Source organism: Triturus cristatus, chromosome 8 (genome assembly GCF_964204655.1).
Source record: "Triturus cristatus chromosome 8, aTriCri1.1, whole genome shotgun sequence".
Classification (NCBI taxonomy): Eukaryota; Metazoa; Chordata; class Amphibia; order Caudata; family Salamandridae; genus Triturus; species Triturus cristatus.
In genome coordinates, this window is record NC_140591.1 from 1,419,061,292 (window position 1) to 1,419,083,461 (window position 22,170).

General features: G+C 49.2%; 1 protein-coding gene across 1 annotated transcript in view; it reads left to right on the plus strand.

Moving 5' to 3' along the window:
- ME3 (malic enzyme 3) overlaps positions 1–22,170 on the plus strand; it is a 473,564-nt gene that overhangs the window by 444,164 nt on the left and 7,230 nt on the right. Inside the window, exon 14 of the mRNA XM_085623151.1 lies at positions 8,254–8,352. Coding sequence (XP_085479277.1) covers positions 8,254–8,352 — 99 coding nt within the window. The remainder of the gene's footprint in view (positions 1–8,253; positions 8,353–22,170) is intronic.

Consider the following 22,170-nt stretch of genomic DNA (forward strand, 5'->3'; position numbering starts at 1 on the left):
GGTCTTCAGTTCACTCAGTCTACGGGCATATGTCATTGCCACAAGGAAGGCTGTTTTCAGTGTCAGAAGCCTGAGGCAACAAATATATAGGGGCTCAAAAGGAGTGCGCAACAAAAAAGTTAAGACCAAATTAAGGGCATAATAAATGGTGATGGAGGGAAGAGATGGGTAAGACCTTTGAAGAACCTACATACAATAGGAGTCTTAAACAAAGAGGGTTGGCCAGGCAGCAGTAAGAAGATAGAAAGGGCTTCTCACATGGCACGCCCAGAGCAGAGCCTTGATGGGGCAAGGGAAAGAATGAAGAATAAGACTTCAGAAAGAGGGACAGAAAGGAGATCAACACTTTTTCTGCACACCATGCCACAATCTTTTTTTGAACGGCAGGCATATACCGTCTTTTAGGAGGGGCAAATAGCTGCCTAGATCATTTTACAGACTTCGAGAGGAAGGTCAAAAGCTGTCAACTCCATCTCCATGCAAGAAGGCAGAGAGTGGACAGGTTTGGGTGAAGAACCCTCCCCTGATGCTGCGACAGATGATCTTTCCGAAGGGGCAGCCTGATTGGAGGATCGATGGCCATGCTCAGTAGCTCGGGTTACCAGACTCTCCGTGCCCTGTCCAGAGCCACAAGAATGACTTGGGCCCGGTAGTTTCTGATCTTCTTGAGAACTCTAGGCAAGAGTGGTATGGGAGGAAAGCCGTACAGGGGGCCTGAGCTCCACTTGAGAAGAAAAGTGTCTCCAAGCGAGAGCCACCTTGGAAACGCCAGTGCGCAAAACGTCTGACATTGCATGTTCTCTGCAAAGGCGAACAGATCTATCCAAGGCTCTCTCCAATGTTGAAAGAGACCGTGCACCACCTCCATATGGAGATGCCATTCGTGATTTGCTAGGCATCAAGAGCTGAGTTTGTCTGCCCTATCATACAGAGAGGCCGCCAGGTGTTGAACCACCATGAATATGAGCTGCTGTTTCAGCCATGTCCATAGGCACAGGGCCTCTTGACACAGGGTCCACGACTTTACATCACCCAGTTTGTTGCAGTAGCACATGGCAGTGGTGTTGTCCGTGAACATCTGCACTAGCTTTCCCTTGATGGAGAGTAGAAAGGCTTTCAATTCAAGTCTGATCGCACGGAGCTCCAGCATGTTGATGTGAAATCTGGATTCCGCCGGAGACCAGTGTCCTCTAATCTCCACCTCTCCCAGATGGTCGCCCCATCGCAGGAGTGACAGATCGGTCACTACTGTCAGGTCTGGTTTGGGAAAGGAAAGAGTCCTCCCTCTGACCCAATCAAGGTTCGTGAGCCACCACTGCAGCTCTCTTGCAGTTCCCTCCGAAAACTGGAACACGTCAGAGAGATTTCTCCTGATGCGGCGCCCACTGTAACTTCAGGTCCCAATACAGAGCCCACGTATGCCATCGGGCATGTGTCACCAGCAGGAGGCCATGAGGCCCAGCAGCCTCATTCCATCTCACTAAAACCCAGGATAGGGGCTGAAACATCGGTATCATAGCCTGAATATCCTGGACTCGCCACTCAGGAGGATAAGCCTGAAAATGTACTGTGTCCAGAACAGCTCTGATGAAAAGAAGCATCTGAGAAGGAGTTGGTGTGACTTCGGCATGTTGATAGTGAACGCCAGCGAGTGCAAGAGGTTCCTGTAGTCTGGAGTTGGGAGACAACAGCCTGGGGTGAGCCCGCCTTCAGCAGCCAGTCGTCCAAATAGAGGAAGACTAGCACCCCTGGTCTACAGATGAGCTGCAACTACCACCATCACCTTGGTGAACACCCGAGGAACGATGGTAAGGCCAAAGGAGAGCAGGGTGAACTGAAAGTACTTCTGGCCTACCGCAGATAATGCCAGTGGGCAGACAGGACTTTGAAAATAGGCATTGTGCAAGTCCAACGCTACCATCCAGTCTCCTGGGTCCAGGGCAGACAAGACCTGAACCAACATAAGAAATTTGAATTTCTCCTTCTTGAGGAAGAGATTGAGGGCTCACAGATCTAGAATAGGACCAAGGCCTTTGTCTTTTTTGGAAACCAGAAAGTAGCGGGAATAGCAACCACAGCCTACTTCTGGCACCGGAACCCTCTCTATGGCTCCCTTGGCCAAGAGTCATAACTTCCTCACGGAAAAGTGACAGACGATCCTTCGTAAGCCGGTTGTGAGATGAAGGCATGGGGGAGAAGTAGTCTTGAAGGGGAGGGCGTAGCCCCTTCGGACAATCTTCAAACCCCACCTGTCTGATGTTATGGATTGCCAATGGGGCAGGTGATAGCGAATCCTGCTGCTACTGGGTGCCCATGGTGGTAAGGGGGCAGATTAGGAGGGTTTGGAGGCTGCAGCTGCCAGGAGGAGGACTGACCAGATCGCTGGCCACCTGACCCACGAGTTCTGTGGGTACCGCACCGTCATCCACACAGAGGCTGGGAATCATGTGTGGCACGGCGGCTAGGAGGTAATTGGCACGGCTGCAAGCCCCTTCTGTATTCACAAAAGGAGTTAAAAGCACATTTGGGGGTGATGTGAGGCCACAAAAATTCCCAAGGACCTGCCCTTAGCCCGAGAGTTGAAATGCTGGAACACAGAATCCGCTTAGTCTACGAAGAGACGGATGCCATCGAAGGGCATGTCCATAAGGGAAGCCTGGACATCCCCTGAAACGACAGTTGTTCTCAACCAGATGTGACACCTTGGGACCTCTTTTGATCCAACCGCTCTGCCCAGCGAGTCGGTCGTGTCGAGTCTGCATCTGATTGTGAACTTGCTGCATCTCTTCCCTAGATGACAGCTTGGGAGAGTACTGCCTGGGCCTCCTCCGAGACCCGTGGCAGCACTTGTGCAACAGTGTTCTACAGAGTGTGGAAATATTAGCCCAAAAGGTATGCAGTGTAAATTGATTTGTGCATTTAGGAGGAGAGCTGCATTAGAAAATCCACATTGTTGGGTGCTCCCAACAGCAGCTTAACGTAAAATGATGCCACCCCCCTTTAGAATGTGAAGAGGGTCCCCAGAGTCTCCCATTTCACAGATATTCATTTGCCTTGGGTGTTATGGGACCCTCGGAAGGGTTGGGGCCTCCCTGCGCCTGGTTGGCAACACATGCAATGGCCACTACCTTGGGAACACCCATATTTCTGCCCCTAACTTTTGCTTTTGACAGCAAACCATCAAAGTTTAACTGTGAGTGCCGCAGCATCTCTTCTTAGATCTGCTACACTATTATTAGAAGGCATAATGTTTTTTTTTTTTTGCTTGTTAATTTATGCTCGTCCATTGCCATGTTTAGTTCTGGTGGAAAGGGTAGGTATGCCAGCTGCACATTAAACAAGCATTTTCAATGCAACAGGTCTCGCATTTACGCGAGTTTGAGCTATTGGCATTGTAAATGACAATGCGTTTTATTTATGCTTCAAAAACTAAAACATAAATAAAAGGCATTGTCATTTACAATTCCAATAGCTCAAATTTGCGTAAATGTGAGACCTGTTGCATTGCAAATGCTTGTTTCTTTAAGAAGTGGTTGCTCGATAAGCATTTTTCAAGGACCCTGGCACGTTGTTTGACAGTCTGTAAACCTTTTTTTTTAAGAAGTGGTTGCTCAATATGCATTTTTCAAGGACCTTGGCACGTTGTTTGACAGTCTGGAAGGATATTTTTGGTAAACTAATCTCACCGGCAGCAATATTAGCATGTGGAGATCGTGACAAGCGCTCCCCTGTTCTTTCAGCAGCTGTTGTGTGTCGCATGCCTTCTCCCACTGTCTGACTGCGCTGGTTGTTGATCAGCTGCTGGGGTCCATGCTGCCGTGGCTGCTAGTTCGAGCGCTTGATCTGCAGTTCTTTTTTCTAAGTAGCTCCAAATGAACACTTTTGAAGATTATTTTAATGGCAAGTCTATTGCCGAAGTGTGCCCAGGGTTTTATGTGGGTTGCGTCCTTCCGGTTATCAGAGATGGCAGTAATTAAAAATGAACTTTGAAACGAGTTCCTATAGGAGGCAATATACTCATGTCTTTAACTGTAATGGCAAAAACACCTATTGACTTCGGAACAATGAATGTTAAAAAAAAAAAAGTTACAGTAATCAACGTGAGCAATTTATATCCTGCTTACTTTTTATGTTCTATTTAATCTTGCATTCATTAAAAGTGTTAGCTAATTCCAAGGTGTTGCGCTGTTGCATTATTTTGTTTGTTTGTAGCATATTACGTTTGTTTAATCCATGCTTTGAACCGCGTCGCCTTCAAGTCAATACAAGCATTGGCATAGCCAATAGGTCTCGCCTTTGTGACCTTATAAGTATTTAGTTATGCAGCACAATATCCTTAGTGCAACAACATTAGCTGTTGCGTGGCTAAACACTTATAAGGTCCCAAAGGTGAGACCTATTGGCTATGCCAATGCTTGTTTGACTTTGACAACAGTGTGGGATTTCTCCATCCTGTTGTCTGAAGGGGTTAGTTCATTATCTCCCTCTGTACGTGTCGTGGCGGGTGGCTGCATATTTATAGTTGTTAGTGCGTGTTGCTGCCTAAAATGGGAAGACTGCTCGTAAATGCGCTTGCAAATACATAAAATGTTTGACTACTATCCATAAAACGTTCTGCATGCACGCGCAGTCTGCATGGTGGACATGATAGAAATACAGAGCGTAAAAGGAGATTATGAAAAAAAAGGCCTGACAGGTGGCACGTAGTCAAATGTAAAAGTTGTTTGAACTCCTAGCTATGGTTACAGCCGTCTCAAACATTTGTCTTTACCTAAAAGGCAATGTCGTATGTTGTAGAAAAGGTGTCTTTCCTGCTGTTGAGCATTTTCATGGCGGCGGAAGTAAGAGAAGCCACAAACAAAACACAGGATGAAATGTAACTGGAACTGAAAAAATAACTATAAAAAAAAGAAAATTAAGGCAACGCTGATAAAATGCTTGACAGACTCCCAACCCGGGCCGAATTATACCTTGGGCTTGGCGATTTGCATATTCTTTGCATGAATGTTTGCTTAATAAGTCAATAAAGCATACGTTTATCATTACAAACGTGGCTGCGCCTCTGTTATGCAGAACGCGCTCTGACAGATAAGGCACGACATTTAAAGGCAACCGTCCAGCTGTTTTTTTCAGAAGCATGCCCTATTTTTCGCCATGTTTGACCCCAATGTATCCTTTTAATTTTTTTAAGAAAAGTAAACTATTTGTATACGTTCTGTCGGTCTCATTGCCCCGTCATTGTTTTGATATTTGGGAGCTACATAATTGGCTGGAGGCGCTCTCGTTCCATGTTAAGAACGAATACTTCAGCAGGGCATTCCTGATGGTACTGCAAGGGCTGGGCCAATCCGAGTCAGGCCTGTGCAGATCCTAGAATGTGATTTTAATATTGAGTGAGACTAAAATACTTAAACCGGGAAACCTAAATCAATGCTATTGAGCAGCACTGCAAATGCGATCGCTATATATCAAGTGCTGCTATATAGCAGCACTGCAAGCGATCGCTTTAGCGATCGCTATTGTAAAAAACAAAAAACGCCCACGAGTGGTGCGCGCGCACCACTGCGAGCCATATGTCTTCAATTATCGCGCCCTTGTCTGGGCACTATAATTGAAGACATATGCTTTGGTGCGCGTAACAGACACCAATAGGCCATGGGCGGAGCAACGTGACCGCCTATGGCCTATTGCGTGTTCTGTTATAAAACAACACGCACTCCAAGCCCAATCAGAGAAGACCATAGGAAATGAACACGCACGAGCTTGTTCATTTCCAGGGTCCATTTCTAAAACCCCGTCAAAAGGACTCTTGCTGCGCGAACACTGCTCCGCAGTGTAACGCTAGGCGCAAGACCTAAAAATATATACAATAAAGCACAATAGTACACTTGTATTGACAACACACACCAACAGGATGTGGTGTCTTCGCCAGAACTGAGGTGGATGTCTGATCCTTACCGTACATATTCTGTTTCATAGACGTAGACGTCATTCACAATGACATGCACTAATAAGAAAATGACAGTGTTTCTGTTGGGCAATTTACTAAATCTGCAAAAGGGCAAAAAAATTATATGTGATCAGATGGAGAAGCTATTAAAACTCTCCCATCGACTGAGATAGCTCTATTTTATACAACTTATTCTGTTGGCAAGCTCCTCTATGTGCAAACGGGCAAGACATGCATAACTGATTGTTTTTCTTATGATTTAAATGGCACACAGGGTCAGTTACGAACAATCGATGTGACCCGTGTGCCTTCTGACTTGCCTGCAAACAAACCATCTTTCATATCACAGAGCACATAGCATTTAGGGGTTGCAGGAGGCTACTCACCCTGCACATCTTATCAAGGAACATTTCCTACCATATTCCTTTATGCGGTCCTAGAACTTCTTGGTCACTTCTATTTTCTAGCATGTTTTGAGGTACTTTATCCAACATATTTCTGATCAGCAATAGCATTTTATCACGAGTTATTAAAGCGAGGATATTCGCTGTACAGCCCAGGGACCTCTGGCGGCCCTCCTGACACTTACATGTGGCCCCCTGCTGAACAGCAGGCTGAGAACTAACGCCCAGAAAGATATTAAACACGCAAGCATTTATGAACTGAAGTAAAGGAAAAGAAGCAGAGAAGCTGCCTTGCATCACGTTTTCAGGACCACCTTCATGTTTAGAGACATTGTGCAAAAAGTAAAAAATATGATGCACTTTTTGAATTTTCAAGAACTTATTTCTCTAAAACGTGGAGTTACTTCATCTTTGTACAACAGATTGCATCGCGGTTTTGAGTGCCATATATTAGAAGTGATCGCTTTCAAACATGAACTTAACAAATATTCATGCCCTCCCCACATCTCTGGCAATGTCATTAGTGACTTAAGAGGCAAGTCAGTTGTCATATGAACCCTCTGTGTGACCTCGGTTGTTGTTCTACATGAAGCAACACTGTAGTCCATTAAATGAACGATAAGAGGTTTTGTACAAAACACACCCAGAGCTCATTTATTTCGAGATGCTCTCATAATGGAGGAAAAGGAGGCAAGATAAAATAAAGCAACTGCCTAGAATCACACAGTTTGGCAAAGTGGGGAAGCCAGTGTTGATCCCACATGCAGCAAATAGAGTGGGTGTCAATAGCTCTCTCTCTCATTTTACATCAAATGTTAATGTTCTGTCTTTAATTCTTGGTGCATGGGGTGAGTGTAGGTGACAGACAGAAGCCACATCAAGGCCTGGGTCGTTTTGACCTTGAGAATCTAAGAGAAAGCTATGCTGTGCTGAGCCAGAGCCTAGTTTCTGTCTAAAGCTTCATCAAGCCTTCAGTGGCGCGTTCACCCCCTATCGCCTCTATCACATAATGGCAAGTAAGGGGTCAAAACAGGCTTAAATGTACTCCAGCCTTGGAATAAGTCAGCCACCACGCATGGTCAATCATAGGTACTACACCACATTCCTATAAAAAAAACATTGAGGAAGGGAAATTGAAGCACACCCCATAGTAACTAATGTTACATTAATTACATTATTTTGACCTTTAAATTATAGATTTGTTCGTTTACGTATAATTATATTTGAATGGAATAATAAATGTATTAAAAATGAAAAATATTGAAATTAATTCAACACACATTTTAATAAGATTCAGCACATATTAAATAAAAATGTCACTGAGGTTGGGATTTTTAAAAAAGTGACTCAGTCATTCATGTACACTATTTAATACACACCTCCATTGATGAGTTAATGTGCTATAACATCATATTTTAATAAGGAATATTTTAATTTCTATTATAAATGAATATATATATAGATATATATTTCAAATAATAAATGTAATAATTTTCCCTATGTTTTCCCATAGGGAGATCTCTGCCACAGTGGCAGAGATGAGCTATGTGTGTAAACTAGTAGTAACTTTACACTCCTAAATCTTGTTTTAGGACCAGTGGGATGCAAGTTGAATGCGCCTTAAGATGGTTGCTTTCTGTTTTTAAGGCAATAGCTCTAGCGTTTCAGGGATATGTTATTGATGGGGACATGTGGAGGTAGAAATGGATGACATGCACAAGAATGCCACCTGAAGCTATAGTAGGTCCAGGGAAATCGCAATTTCTTCACACAGATTATGACAAATACTTTAATTATCGCCATTATGACAAAACTGAGGAGTGAAGGAGCATAATCTTCCACTGTTTCTTTCCATAGCAGTATCTTGATGACACCTAAAATATTGTTTTCTTATCCAAGGCCATCGCTGAAGAAGTCACAGAAGAGCACCTTGCAGAAGGTCGCCTGTACCCACCGCTGAGCACTATCCGAGAAGTGTCCTTCAAAATCGCAGTCAAGGTATGAGAATTTACTGAGCTCCAATTGATAATTCAATCCTATAAAATTCAGTGAAGAATGTGTTTGCAGGATGCAGAACATGTTGCATGCTTCTCACCAAGAATACTCTGATGTTATCTGTAAACATGGTCAGGTCCAAATCTGACCTGTTGGGTGCGGTGGAGATGAAGATGCAGCAGTATTCACTGCATGTTCATGCGTTTATCTTCCTTCTTCGTAAGTGGCAAATGACTAGAAATGCCAGGGCTCTCCTCAGTAGGCCACTGCAGTTTGCACCACACATTGCCCCTGCCATACTGCCAATTATAGTAACAACACAACTGCTAACTATCACACTCCCACAAGTGTGACAATTCAGACTATTTCAGGCCCCCAAAGCTTTAAGAATGGCTTGGGCAGCAGGAAATAGTCATTTTTAATGTATATTGAATCAATAATTAACTGTCGTGGGGGGCGCTAGGTGGCGCTGAACCAAGATGGCCGCACCGATGTGAGGCTCTGGATGCCTGACCCCGAAATCCGTCAATAATCCATACAAGGACCCCTCGCCCACAAGTACATGCCATATGGAAGTGTGCTAACAATGCTTACGGAGACTCGCTGAAAGTTTGACGGTACGACGACAATCCCCGGTGAAGTAATCGAGCCCGGACTGGTCTCGGGGAGGAGGCGAGCCCCTTTGGCGGGCGATCGCGGCGGCTCTGCTGACTACTCGAGGTCCAGGGCGCCCACGAGGTGACAGGCCTGATTGCGCCATTTCCCTGCTGCATACCCTGCTAAGTGGGCTCCAACCGGCGACTCGCACAGCGGACATAGAGAGGGGGACGGAGCCTCTGGTGACGGAGATTGCTGGGGCCCGCTGTGGTCGCTCGGTGAGCTGCGAGGCGCTGATCTGGTGGGCCTGAGAGAGGAAGCACCCCGACGGAGCTGAAGCGGTGGCGGCGCTACGCTGGGTGAGATGCTACTACTGCTGTAGGCTGGTGCGTGAATGCCCCGTACCATTGCTGCGAGGCGGGAGAAATGAAGGAGCGGCGCTGCGGGAGCACAGGTCACCATAGGACGGGCGGCGGAGTCACCGGGGAGGCCCCAGCACTGCGGGAGAGGCCGTGACTGCTTATCTGTGACCCCTGATCGCGTGACTGTCGAGCCTGGGCTCGGGCGTGAAGGAGACACCGCAGTGCTGACGCGGTACACAGGCGGAAAGCGCTTGGAGGAGCTATAGTGGACAATCATGTGGCCTGGTGGCCTGTGGGGCGCTGCACAGCCTGTGGCCGGGAGTCGCTAGGAGGATACCTGAGTGAGCCCTTTGTAAGTGCTGATAGCGCTGAGGACAGCGCCATACGATCCAAGAAAAACGGCTGGGGCATCTCCGAGCAAGGGCTGCCGCTGGAAGACATATCTGCTCCCCCCATGCGCATAGTGAGGGGGGCGCCACAGCGCGAAGACCTGCCCTTTTGCTGGCTGGAGCCGGACTGCAGAGACTCGGTCCACGTCGTCAGCTGAGGTGCGGCTGGCGCCTGGGCCGGGGTCCAGCGGCGATGGTGCGAAGGCGCAGCTGGGCTGCCGGAGGTCGGTGCTCCTTCCTGGGTGCTCAGCCCGAAACCCACTGCCATGGGGAAAGCGGAGGCACGCCAGTCCAAGCTCCTTTTCGATCAGAAAAAAGCGGCCACGCGCCCTGTTACTGATGACACGGGGGCGTCTGCCCCGGGGACGTCGGCCGCTCCAGAGTCTGCCCCCAGTGATGAACTAAAAACTCTGCTACTCTCGATGCAACAGAGCCTAAACGGCCTATCGGGAAAAATGGACGCCATGAATACCAGGCTCGACTTTTTGGTGCTTAAGGTGGACAAGCAGGATGAGCAGATAAAGGAGGCTGAAAAACGAATCTCTGCCACCGAAGATAACACCACGGAGATGGCTCGACAACTGACTCAAATGGACAAACTGCTGAGAGTGATCGCGGTGAAAAGCGAGGACTTGGAGGCGCGCAGTCGACGCAATAACATACGCCTGGTGGGTATACCGGAGTCCACGGCCACGGGACAGATGGAAGAGTACGTGGAACGACTACTCGTGTTCTCGATGGGAGCGGAATCCTTCTCGGCGCATATGATAGTGGAAAGAGCGCACAGAGCGTTGGGCCCGCGGCCGCCGGTTGGGGCTGCGCCGAGACCCATAGTGGCACGGCTGCTTAATTACAGGGACAGGGACGTGGCCCTACGCAAGGCGAGAGAACTTCAGAACTTACAATACGACGGCAACCCATTCTCCCTATATCCAGATTTCACCCTGGCGGTTCAGGAGGCTCGCCGGAAATACCTAGGGGTGAAACAGAGACTGCGCCAGGCGAACATCGAATATGCTCTGTTATAACCGGCTCGCCTGCGGATCCGACACCGTGATCGCACGATAATGTGCACGAACCCACAGCAAGCGGAGGACTTCCTCAAGACTTTGAAACGACCATCTCCGCCACAGGGAAATAAGGGGGTGCGTTCGGGTTCGCACTCGCCCAGTGCCGAGGATTGAAAACCATGTACCAAAGTACTCGAGTGGCTAGGAGAGGCACGGCGATTCGTTGCTGGGTTTCGCGGCGGCGGGGTCTGCGAGAGCGCCTCCGTGATGCCTGGGAATGGACTTGCTCCTGCGAGATCTGGCTGCTGCCGGTGAGCCCCTGGTCTACTGATTGAATGGAGAAGACCCTCTGCTTGAGTTGGCATCGTCAGATGAGTATCTTGTGCGATTTCTTTAAACAAACATGTACTGATGTTACACTGGGGGCCCCCCCCGGGACTGTTTAGCCAGCGCTGTGCATGCTTAGGATAACTTTGCTGGACTGTTAAACTGTACTGGGCTTGAAGGGGTCTGCTTCATTGGGGAGGGCACCCCCGACTCTAATCCCCCTCCATACCAGCCTACCTGGGGAGGAGACGGAGAGTCCTGCTGTACGGTAGGATACGGGGGCTTCGGAGGCAACCTGGCGCCCCACTGAGGGAGGTCCCCTGCACTCAAAAGTTAAGAGCTAGACGAGGTCTAGGGTTTGGTTCACTTTTATTTTGCTGCATCTTGACGTTTTGTGTTTTCACTTGATTAATGTTGCGGGAGGAGGGCGGCGAGGGAGGGTGTTGGGATACCGGCGCGTTTGGGGCACCGTTGTGGGAGGGCAGGGTGGGAGGGAGGGATGGGAGACAGCTTCACGGAGCAGAGAGAACAGAACAGGGTAGAGATAGAGCGGGAGGCACTTTTAAAACATTGCGACACTGCACCATGACGGCTAACGCGGCCACGCGCGGCACAGCCCTAGGGCCTATTGCGCCGTTTACTGGGGAGGCCTGGGCGATCCTCCAGGGAACTGTAACATGACAGTGGAGGGTGGACGGAGAAACAGTCTGAAGCTCTTGTCATGGAATGTGAGAGGGCTGCGGGATCCCAGGAAGAGGCGGCAGATACTCTCTTACCTTGACCGACACGACATCAGCATAGTGGCACTGCAGGAAACTCACACTGACCCTAGGGGCTCCCCCACCTTTGGTAGTAGATGGGCTTCAGATAGGATATTTTCTGCTTACTCTACCTATGCTCGGGGCACGGCCATTTTGGTTAAAGGCACCCCCTTTAGATGCGCTGGAATGCGGAGTGATAGGGAGGGCAGGTTCTGCATGATGTGGGGCGCCTTAGGCGCGCAGTCAGTGGTGGTCATCAGCTATTATGGCCCTAACGTTGACAACCCGGACGTCCTGCACGTACTGTGGGGACAGGTACTTGCAGTGGGTGGCACTCACATTCTCTGGGCCGGCGACTTTAATACAGTCAGCGACCCGGTTCTGGACCGCTCTCCTCAGTTGCCCCATCACTATACGAGAAGTCAAGCCGCACTGGGGGGGGACTGTTGGAGGGAGGCGGGTTGGTGGACTTATAGAGGCACAGACACCCCGGGACGCGAGAGGGAACATTTCACTCCACACTACATGAGTCTTGGTCGCGACTGGACTATTGGTTGGGATCTAGGGGGCTGTGCTCTTGGGTGCGGAATGTGACTCACCCGGCCCGCACCCTGTCTGATCATGCCCCGATATGCCTGATGGTGGACGTTCCGACTTTAGGTAACGGTGTCAGATGCTGGAGACTTGCCCCTGAGGCGTTGCTTGACGAGGTGTTTAGAAGTGAACTGGAGGAGGCAATCACAGACTTCTTTGACCGGAATAGAGGATCGGTCGACCACGTGGGAATACTTTGGGAGGCGTTTAAGGTCACTATGCGGGGGATATGTATGGCTAAAAGTTTTGGGGTACTGCGAGACATACGCAGACGGCTACATCTACTGGAGAAGTCGCTCAAAGACCTTGAGGCAGATCTTTGGCGAAGGGGTAATGGAGAGGGCAGGGCCAAGATGAGAGAGCGAATGGAACGAATACGCGGACACGGCGGATAGAGAGGTGAAATTTAGAGGGAAATACGCCCAGGCGCGATGATACGGGGAGGGGGGGAGGCCTGGGAAAGCCGTGGCACAGGACATTAGACAGCCTCGCCACGCTACCTACATTATAGAGGTCGAGGATGGCGATGGCAACTGCCAGAAGGATAGTGCCCAAATACTGCAGGCCTTCACTGACTTCTACGCGGAGCTTTACCGCTCAAAAGGGACTAATGTGACTGATTACCCACAGTTCTTTGGTGAGATCACGCTGGGATACTTGGAAGATAACCAGAGGGAGTTCCTGTGTATCCCCTTCACGAATGAGGAAATTAGGGAGGCGATACTCCAGCTGCGGTCTGGTAAGGCGCCTGGCCTGGATGGGCTGCCGAGCGAATTTAAAAGCTGTTCATAGACCAGCTAGCCCCCGCTCCCACGATGAGAGAGGCCCTAATCCTGTCGATCCTGAAGCCAGCTCATAAATGCGACTCCTATCGACCGCTGTCCCTCATCAATGTGGACAGTAAAATCCTCACTAAAATGGTAGCTAACCGGCTGAATCTCCTGATGGACAAACTGATCATGCCGGATCAGGCAGGATTTATTCCTGGACGCTCCACATCCCACAACCTCCGCACTCTAAGCTCGATCATTCAGCAGGTAGACCCGCAACTGCCATTGGCGGCCGTCTTCTTAGACGCCACTAAGGCCTTCGACTCGGTGGAGTGGGACTATCTGCATGCAGTGCTTCGCTGTATGGGATTCCCGGTTGGCTTCTCCGCCCTGCTTAAAATGCTCTATACTGACCCAGTGGCCCGAGTGCAGATCAATGGGCACACGTCTCAGGCGATATCATTATCGTGGGGCACCAGGCAGGGGTGCCCACTATCGCCACTGCTGTTCGCCCTGGCGATGGAGCCGCTGGCGGCCAGGGTGCGCCAGCACCATCAGGAGAAGGCCCTGAGGTGCCTTTTGCGTCCCATACTGATTTCGTTATATGCGGACGATGTCACCCTGTATGTAAAGGATCCGGCTAATAATCTCAACCCGCTTCTGCGAGAATTTGTTAGATTCGGTGGCGAAATCTCAGATCCTACCCCTTACTCCGGCTGCCGCTCCCTTTGCATTGGACTTCCCCTTGGAATGATGCGACTCCTCGGTTCGGTACCTGGGGGTGAATGTCGCCCTGGATCGGGAGGAGCTGATTCGCGACAATTACCGCCGAGCCATCGACGCATTACGAGATTCTATAACAAGGTGGGTGGCTATGCCTTTGTCCATCGCTGACAGAATTTCCTTGGTTAAGATGACGGTGCTGCCCAAGTTTCTCTACTATTTCCTGAACATCCCCTATCACCCTGGCCGCACTTTTTTTTCCACGTTGAAGACGGAGCTACTGCGCCTTGTCTGGAGCGGCAAGCAGCCGCGGTTTAGTTGGGAAACGTTGGCCAGCCCCTATGAGACGGGGGGCCTTGAGCTCCCTAACTTTGAACTCTATTACATGTGTGCGCAAGCGCATTACGCGCACTACTGGTTCCGCGGCCCGAAATACACGGCCCATGTGGCTACGGAGCACTGGCTTGTGGAGCCCGTTCCGCTGGAGGGGGGCGATCTTGCTCCCGACGGGGCGGCGTGAACGCGATCCCACAACTGTCGACTGCACGGTGAGAGCGTGGCATTGGATCGCGCGCAAGACGCAAGCCTCAATGATCTATTCCCCCCCGCCTGCCATTGACGTTTCATCCCCAACTGACCCTCCTACAAGAGGGAATTTTTAAACGATTCCAGCGGCAGCGGGGAATCGGCACGTGGGGCGACATATACAACAGCGGGAGGTTCGCTACCCTCCAGCAGCTGTGTGCGGAGCCCCCCCAACTGGAATGGAGACATTCCTCTACGCTCGTTTACGGGAGGGAATACGGGCATGTACGCCTGAATACCCGCGTGAGCAGCCGATGCTCCCTCAGCTACACACCCTGTTGGGAGCGGAAACGGCTTCCCACTCGGTGTCTGCTTTATACAGGTCTGTATATATTGAACTCGGCACCTCGCATGGCCCTGCTCGGGCTAAATGGGCTAGTGAACTCGGACAGGACATTACGGACCGGGAATGGCACTACTGCTGTACACAGACGGAGATGGTGTCTGCTAGTGGCAGGTTGCGCATCACGCATTTCAAATTCCTGCAAAGATATTATTACACCCCTGCCAGACTACATAGATTTGGGCTCCGGGAGAACGCTCGATGTGACAGATGCCGTGCGGATGGTGCTGATATGCTGCACTTGGCCTGGAGCTGCCCGGCTCTTCAGTTAAACTGGGAACAAGTCTTTGAGGCAGTAGGGAAAATGATACACTGCGCTCCCGCCTACTCCCTTGATAGGCATTTTGGGGTATACTGCGGGTCTCCCAGTGGTGGATAGAAAATTTGCTTCGCTGTGCTTCCTTCTTGACAAATGGAAGATAGCCTGCAGATGGGGCAGGGGGAGGGCACCTAAATTCAAAGAGTGGCTGGAGACAATGATCCTTTGGCAAGATCAACTTGCTCTTTACTCTGATCTCCTCCCGAGCGGTTCCAGACCCCGGGACATATGGGACCCCTTGAAGACGTACTTGTTGCAATATCCGCTATTGCCTGAGGAGACGGCTCCTCCCCCCCGACTGGGTTAGACACTGCTTAGCGTGCAGAGAGAGTATGGCCGGTCTTGTTGACCCTTGGGGGGCTGTTGTGGCCTCTCAGTGTCGAGTCGCCCTCGGCGGCTGGATGGGTGCTGAGGCAGGTGGGGTGCTTGCGTGGCTGGCTGCGATTATGGTGCGACAATGAGGCTGCTTAAAGGATTGCCATTAATACAGTTCAGATAGGCATGGCAGTGCCTGTGGCTCTCAGAGTGGGGTCTATTGACCCAGCTGCTCCCTGGCTGGTTCCGAGGCATCCTTGTTGGACTATTCCTTCTCTCACCGTGAGGCTGGTTTTGAATGGGTTATTTAGTTGGCATTTATTTTTTGATTACTGGGGGATTTTTTTCTTTGTTTTATTAAAATGCAAAATCCATCTACACTGTTTGCGGCCTGCCCTTTCGGGTTGTTGGCATTTCGCTGTGTACAGCTCTATTCCTCTGTTTGTTATGATGCGCTGCCGGCCCGAGGTGGATGTAGGCGAGACGCTGTGTGATGCCTCTATTTGCTGAATAAAGGTTTTGGAAAAAAAAAATAATAATAATAATAATTAACTGTCGTAGTCATCTCTAAATTAACCAGACAGTGCCACCTTGTGGGAAACTATATCAAGCCCCAATGCTGACAATTAAGTGCTAGTGGCAAGCACCGGAAACCACTGGCTCAAATTAGGCACTGAAGATCCCTGCTTTTCTGGCCCGAAGTGAACTCCTTTTTAGGCTTTTAAACTTTCCTTCCCAATTTGTGTAAAAACAATCTTTTATACTTATCATACTGTGTCATACCTGCTATAAAGAAGACTGCCACCCAGCAAATTCACTGAGTTTTCACCATCTTCACCACCTACATACTCAGTGGCTGGAAGCCTATTCCAGTTGCTATTGTGTAATCCACCCTGATCTAGATTCTAATACCTTTGAAGGAAAGGAATGATGCTTTTGAAGTCAGGAATATAGCCTGTACTTGGCACAAGTTGATGTGCTTCTTGCTTCGGAGCACAGTGTTAGGGGAGTTTACGGAATGAATATGGACGTGAGGGGCCTCCCTCCTTCAGCCAGATTTACCTGTTATGAAGGTTATTCACGTCATTAGGCATTTTGTTGAGCTAACAGAAGGGGAAAAAAGAAAGCTTCAATGACATTGCCAAGGGCCTGGATAGCGCACTCAAGAGCCGACAGAAATGGCAAAAGGCAGCAAAAGTTGACTATATGGCATGTGCTCATTATTGCCTTTAAAAGCAGGATCATGGTAAAAAGGCTCACCAATAATGCTGTAAACGCCAGACATCCAGATAATATACAGGTGTAGACCCTAAAATCTGACATGCCTCAATGGCCACCATAACCTTAGTGGATTCTCCTGGAACCAAGTGGTGGGGGGGGGGCTCCACAAAAATGGTCGATATTTCCTGTGTAAGTTCTAGGTGCTTCCTGAAAACTAGCACCATTCAGGTAAAGAAATTAATAAACATTTCTTATTTCAGGCAGCCACGATGTGAGCTTTGAACAGCTTTTATGAAGCTGTTCACCCTTCTCAGAAGCAGAATTTGACAGAGGCCGTCAGTCTTTCTATGTCCCAAATAGGCACGCAACACCTCAAATAATCCCCATTGTTGTTCAGGAGGAAGTACAGTTTGTATGGCCCATGAAACGAGCATCGACAATCAAACTGCTGGTGCCATGGTCCCACAGGTAGGGGTCAGTGGGGGCAAAAGTAGGAAACACATAGGTCCAGACTTATTGACACTTTGTGCCACCGCGAAGTCCTACAAAGTGATGCAAAGCAACGCTTTGATATTTACTTTCTATCGCAAAAGGTCATTGTACCCTGAATAGGCGCCTTTGTTCAGCACAATCAATGCTTTGAACTGAGTTGTTTCAAGGGGGCGTTAGTGCAAAAACCCAACGTTTTTATTGCAAAGATCGGCATGCTATAACAGCCAGACCTTGCTTCACATCAAAAACTAACGCTTTGAAGCAGGAACCAAGAAAGAGAATTGCTTTCATTTGCACAAAATGACATGCAATCCATACATGCTGAAGTTAACAGCACACATCCAGTGTGTGGGATCCTTCTGTCTTTGTCTAGACCTAGGAACTTGTACTGTAGGGTATGCTTCCAGTACAAATCTTATGCTAGTCAGCATGCACCAGGCACCTTTTAACCCCTTCCCTGCTCATGACGGAACCACTCCGTCATGAGCCACGGGCGCCGTGTGCTCATGACGGAGTGGTTCCGTCATGCTGCGGCCGTTGGCGGCCGCTCCGCCCACGCGGCGCTAATTCCCCGCCTGTGCGGGCGATTAGCGCAGTGGGCGGAGTCGTGATGGAACCACTCCGTCATGAGCACAGCGCGCCCGTGACTCATGACGGAGTGGTTCCGTCACGAGCATGGGGGCGCCGCGCTGCCCCCAAACACCCTCCCCCCCCCCCCCCCCCCACCCCCCAGCGCCACGGCAATATTTGTGCCGCGGCAAAGAGGTTAAAAGCCCCATCGCAGTGGAAGACAGCAGCCGCAGGATAGTCTGAGTAGATATGGCTTTAGGAATTTGTTGGAAGTATCCTGTTGCTCTCTACCTGATGGATGCATCCCTCAACTTTATTTGAGACTTTGGATATGAGAGTAGTGGTGAGGGGCGACATTCCTTTTTTACCAGTGTGCCACATATACCTTTTACCTGTTCTTGTAATCAGCCTAAGAAGATATTAAAGAATTCTCATGACTTCTAAGCAGAATGGTGCTCATGTTGCAAGCAGCCACTTTGATTGCATTGATATAGGTAAACTTAGTGTATATTGTTTTTTCTCAGACACAGATCCACAAGGCTTGTTTATAAATGTTGTAGATAACCCACAGACCAAGAGAGCTGGCAGGTGCTCCACGTCTGCTCACGACGAGATCAGGCAGAGGCTAGAACCGTGGTAGAGAAAGCTCCCTCCTTCTGCCAGTGCAAATATCAGGCCCTAAAAAGTGTAATTACTTATTTTGCAACACTTAGTGGGCAATATTATCCCCACACCTAAATCCGGCTTTTCCAGTTTATTGAGCCCGTACTGGGGTCGAAGATGCAGACCCTGCTTCTCTAGAACAAGAAAAGACATTCAGATCTCTGCCCGAGCCGAATGGAATCAAGTGATGTCATAGGGCCGTGGACAGGGGATGAGGATGGGATCTGGGGCCGGGGGAAACTTCTGTACTTCTGCCATGAAGTTTTAGGTGTCTAGTGGGAGTCGCGTTGAGAAGATGCGCTATAGCAACTGCCTGCAATTTTACATGGTGCTGATCTACACCTGGTAAAACTGTGTCCCATGTTCCTGCCCGGTGATCGGGTGTGGGAACAACAGGGGTAACTTCTTGGAGCTTTTGGTATGAGGACATCAGTCTCCAAACATGGCAAAGGTGAACTTCTCCGACATCCACTGGGTATGGTGCATGACAGTTTAGAGAACAAGCTTCTTCTACAAAGTAATATCTCTCTCTATCTTATATATATATTCACTGAAAAAAACATAGGTTTTACAGACGTTATAGTTAGGAATTAGCATTTAAAAAACCTTAGAAATTCACTAAAAAAACCATAGGTTTCAGGGACGTTATAGTTAGTTGGACATTTGACTCATAGAAAACCAGAGAAATTCGCCTGTTGTAGTTAGTTGAGCTAACTATAACTCGCACGCCCGCAATGCACTGGTGATGACGTCACATATTACATCACTCATGACATGGTTAGTGACATCACTGATGACCACTGATGACATCTCAAATGACATCACTGATGACATCATCCAGTGAATGTGTGTTTCTGTGAAGTTTAAATATTTTTCAGATATATCTATGCCAAGGTGTATTGAAGAAAGAGTGAATTTACAAGTCGCTGAATGGATTATTTAGTAGGTGCGTGACTGACTGTATAAGTGAGTGATATATTCATGTGTTACTGAAAGTATGGGTTAGTGACTAAACTGTGTAAAAGTCTGTACTCGTGTCTCAGTTGGTGTATAAGCGGCTGCATGGGTTGGTGAGTAGCTACATGAGTGTCTATATGGGTTATTGATTTGTTGTCTGAGTATCTGTATGAGTGCCTGAGTGTCTGTCTGTGTGGGGGGGGAGGGAGGGGGGGGGGGGGGAGTGTGACTGTGCATACATGTCTGAGTGGGTGATTCATTGGTTGTATGGATTCAAAAGTACATCTGGTGTCATCAGTGATGTTACTGACCATGTCATGAGTGATGTAATGCACAAGTTACTATTTGTGTAACGATATATCTGTAAGAGACATTAGTTAGTGATAGATTCCTTATCTTAGAATATCCCCAGGTATCAGGCTGGATCCGGAAAGATTTTCTGCTTAGCAGTACCCCTGCGCGTGAGCAGGTGGCACCGTGCGGCTCAGCGCCTGACACTGACGTCATACGCGCTGGGATGACGACACGGAGGCTACTTAGGCGCCACCCATGCAGTTCTGTACACAACTTTCTGCGCCGAAACGCAGAGCCATGCAAGAAACTGACTACTGGTGCATAAAACTAGGGCCCTAAAGGGGATGACCTTAACCCTAGTAATCAGTTCGCAGAACGGGGAGGATGGGTGGGGCGGTAAGGAATCTATCACTAATTAATGTCTCTTACAGATATATCGTTACACAAGTAGTAACTTGTGCATCTGAAAGAGACACGTTCGTGATAGATTCCTTACCTTAGAATAGATACCCCAGCAATACCAACCCCGGAGGAGGGTCTGCGAACAAATTACACCAGAAGGTCACGGAGCACAGAACGGCCAAAGTAGCCATCTCTCCAGACCTGACTGTCAAGGCAATAGTGCTTGGTAAATGTGTGCAGCAGGGCCACGTGGCTGCCTGACAAATATCCTGCAAGGGGACACCACGTCCCAAGGCAGTAGTGGCGGCAGTAGCCCTGGTCAAATGGGACGCAGCCACACAGGAGGTTCCTTCTTGGCCAAGGAGTAACATGCCTTGATGTACAGAACGACCCACCTGCAGATGGTCCGTTTGTGCACCGCCCGACCTTTTTTGGCGCCCACGTAGCCAACAAAGAGCTGGTCATCTACCTGGAACTGCTGTATATGCCGCAGATAGAACGCGAGCGCACGTTTTGGGGCCAGACTCTGGAGCTGCTCCTCGTTCCGTGAAGGATGCGGAGGTGGGGAAAAAGTGGGCAAAGTGATGGTCTGCCTGATGTGGAAGGGCGTGACAACCTTTGGCAAGAAAGGACGTGTCCTCAGAACCACCTTGTCCGGATGAACAGAAAGGAAAGGAGGTTTGGAAGAAAGAGCCTGGAGCTCACTCACCCTCCTGGCAGAGGTGATAGCTTCCAGGAAAGCCGTCTTGAGAGTAAGAAGACGCAAGGGACAATTATGAAGAGGCTCAAACGGAGCGCACATCAAAAAAGTCAGAACAAGATTCTGGGGCATTATAAAGGGCACAGGTGGGAACGTATGCGTAATGCCTTTAAGAAAACGGTTAACAACCGGGGATTTAAAATCACCACTCTATCTGAATTGTGAGCCTTGCTGACCGCAGTGTAGGCCAGAGGCAGTGGTCATTAACGCCACACAGCCACGTGCCGTTGGATTCAGAAGCACGGAGTTTGTTGCACCTGATCGGAGGGGGTACACACAAATCATCACAAACTTTAACTTCTGACATCCTCAATCACCGAATCAAGATCCCGTTTTACTGTTCCGACCTGCTATACCGCGGTGTACTCCACCGACTGCAGTCAGCCAAGCCCAATAATCATGTGTAGCAGTTAGCTACGGAAGCAGAGTCTGATGCACGTCAACAGAGGGAGTTCTGTGAAAAACAAGCAGCAGGTAATATCGGACATCGTCCATTTTGGGATCAAGTCACCATTCCACTGTAGGCACCTAGAGTTGGTTGCACCTGGTCGAAGGGAGTACCTTCCTCTGCACTCTCAGATGCAGTTCTAACATCGTCCATTCTGGAATCAAGACCCTGTTCCACTGTTCGGACCTGCTGTACCGCGGTGTACTCCACCGACTGCAGTCAGCCAACCCCAATAATCATGTGCAGCAATTAGCTACGGAAACACAGTCTGATGCACCTCAACGGAGGGAGCTCTGTGAAAACCAAGCAGCAGGTAATATCGGACATCATCCATTCTGGGATCAAGACACCGTTCCACTGTTGGGACCTAGAGTTGCTTGCACCTGGTCAAAGGGAGTACCTTCATCTCCACTCTCTCTCTTTTTTTTTTTGCAGAGTTTTATATAGCGCAAACTTGACCCGAATCAGGAATCAGAGCGCTTTACATAGCAACAGTTACGTTACATGAGGACACACATTCATTTTTGTTAGGCACGGGGAGATTAAGTGTATTGCCCAGAATCACAGGATGTTTTAGTTTCATTACCGAGACTTGAACCCAGTTCCCCAGGTCCGAGGTCGAGCGCCCTAGCCGTTAGGCCAACTCCTCTCCCCAACTCTCAGATGTAGTTCTAACATCGTCCATTGTGGGATCAAGACACCGTTCCACTGTTGGGAGCTAGAGTTGGTTACAGCTGGTCGAAAGGAGTACCTTCATCTGCACTCTCAGATGCAGTTCTAACATCGTCCATTGTGGGATTAAGACACCGTTCCACTGTTGGTACCTGTTGGTGCTGGGCCGCAGGCTGGGCGCTGTCTGCCTGTTCAGCGGTCGCCAGCGTTGATCTCAGGAGTCTTCCCAGCTCGCAGACCTCGGCCC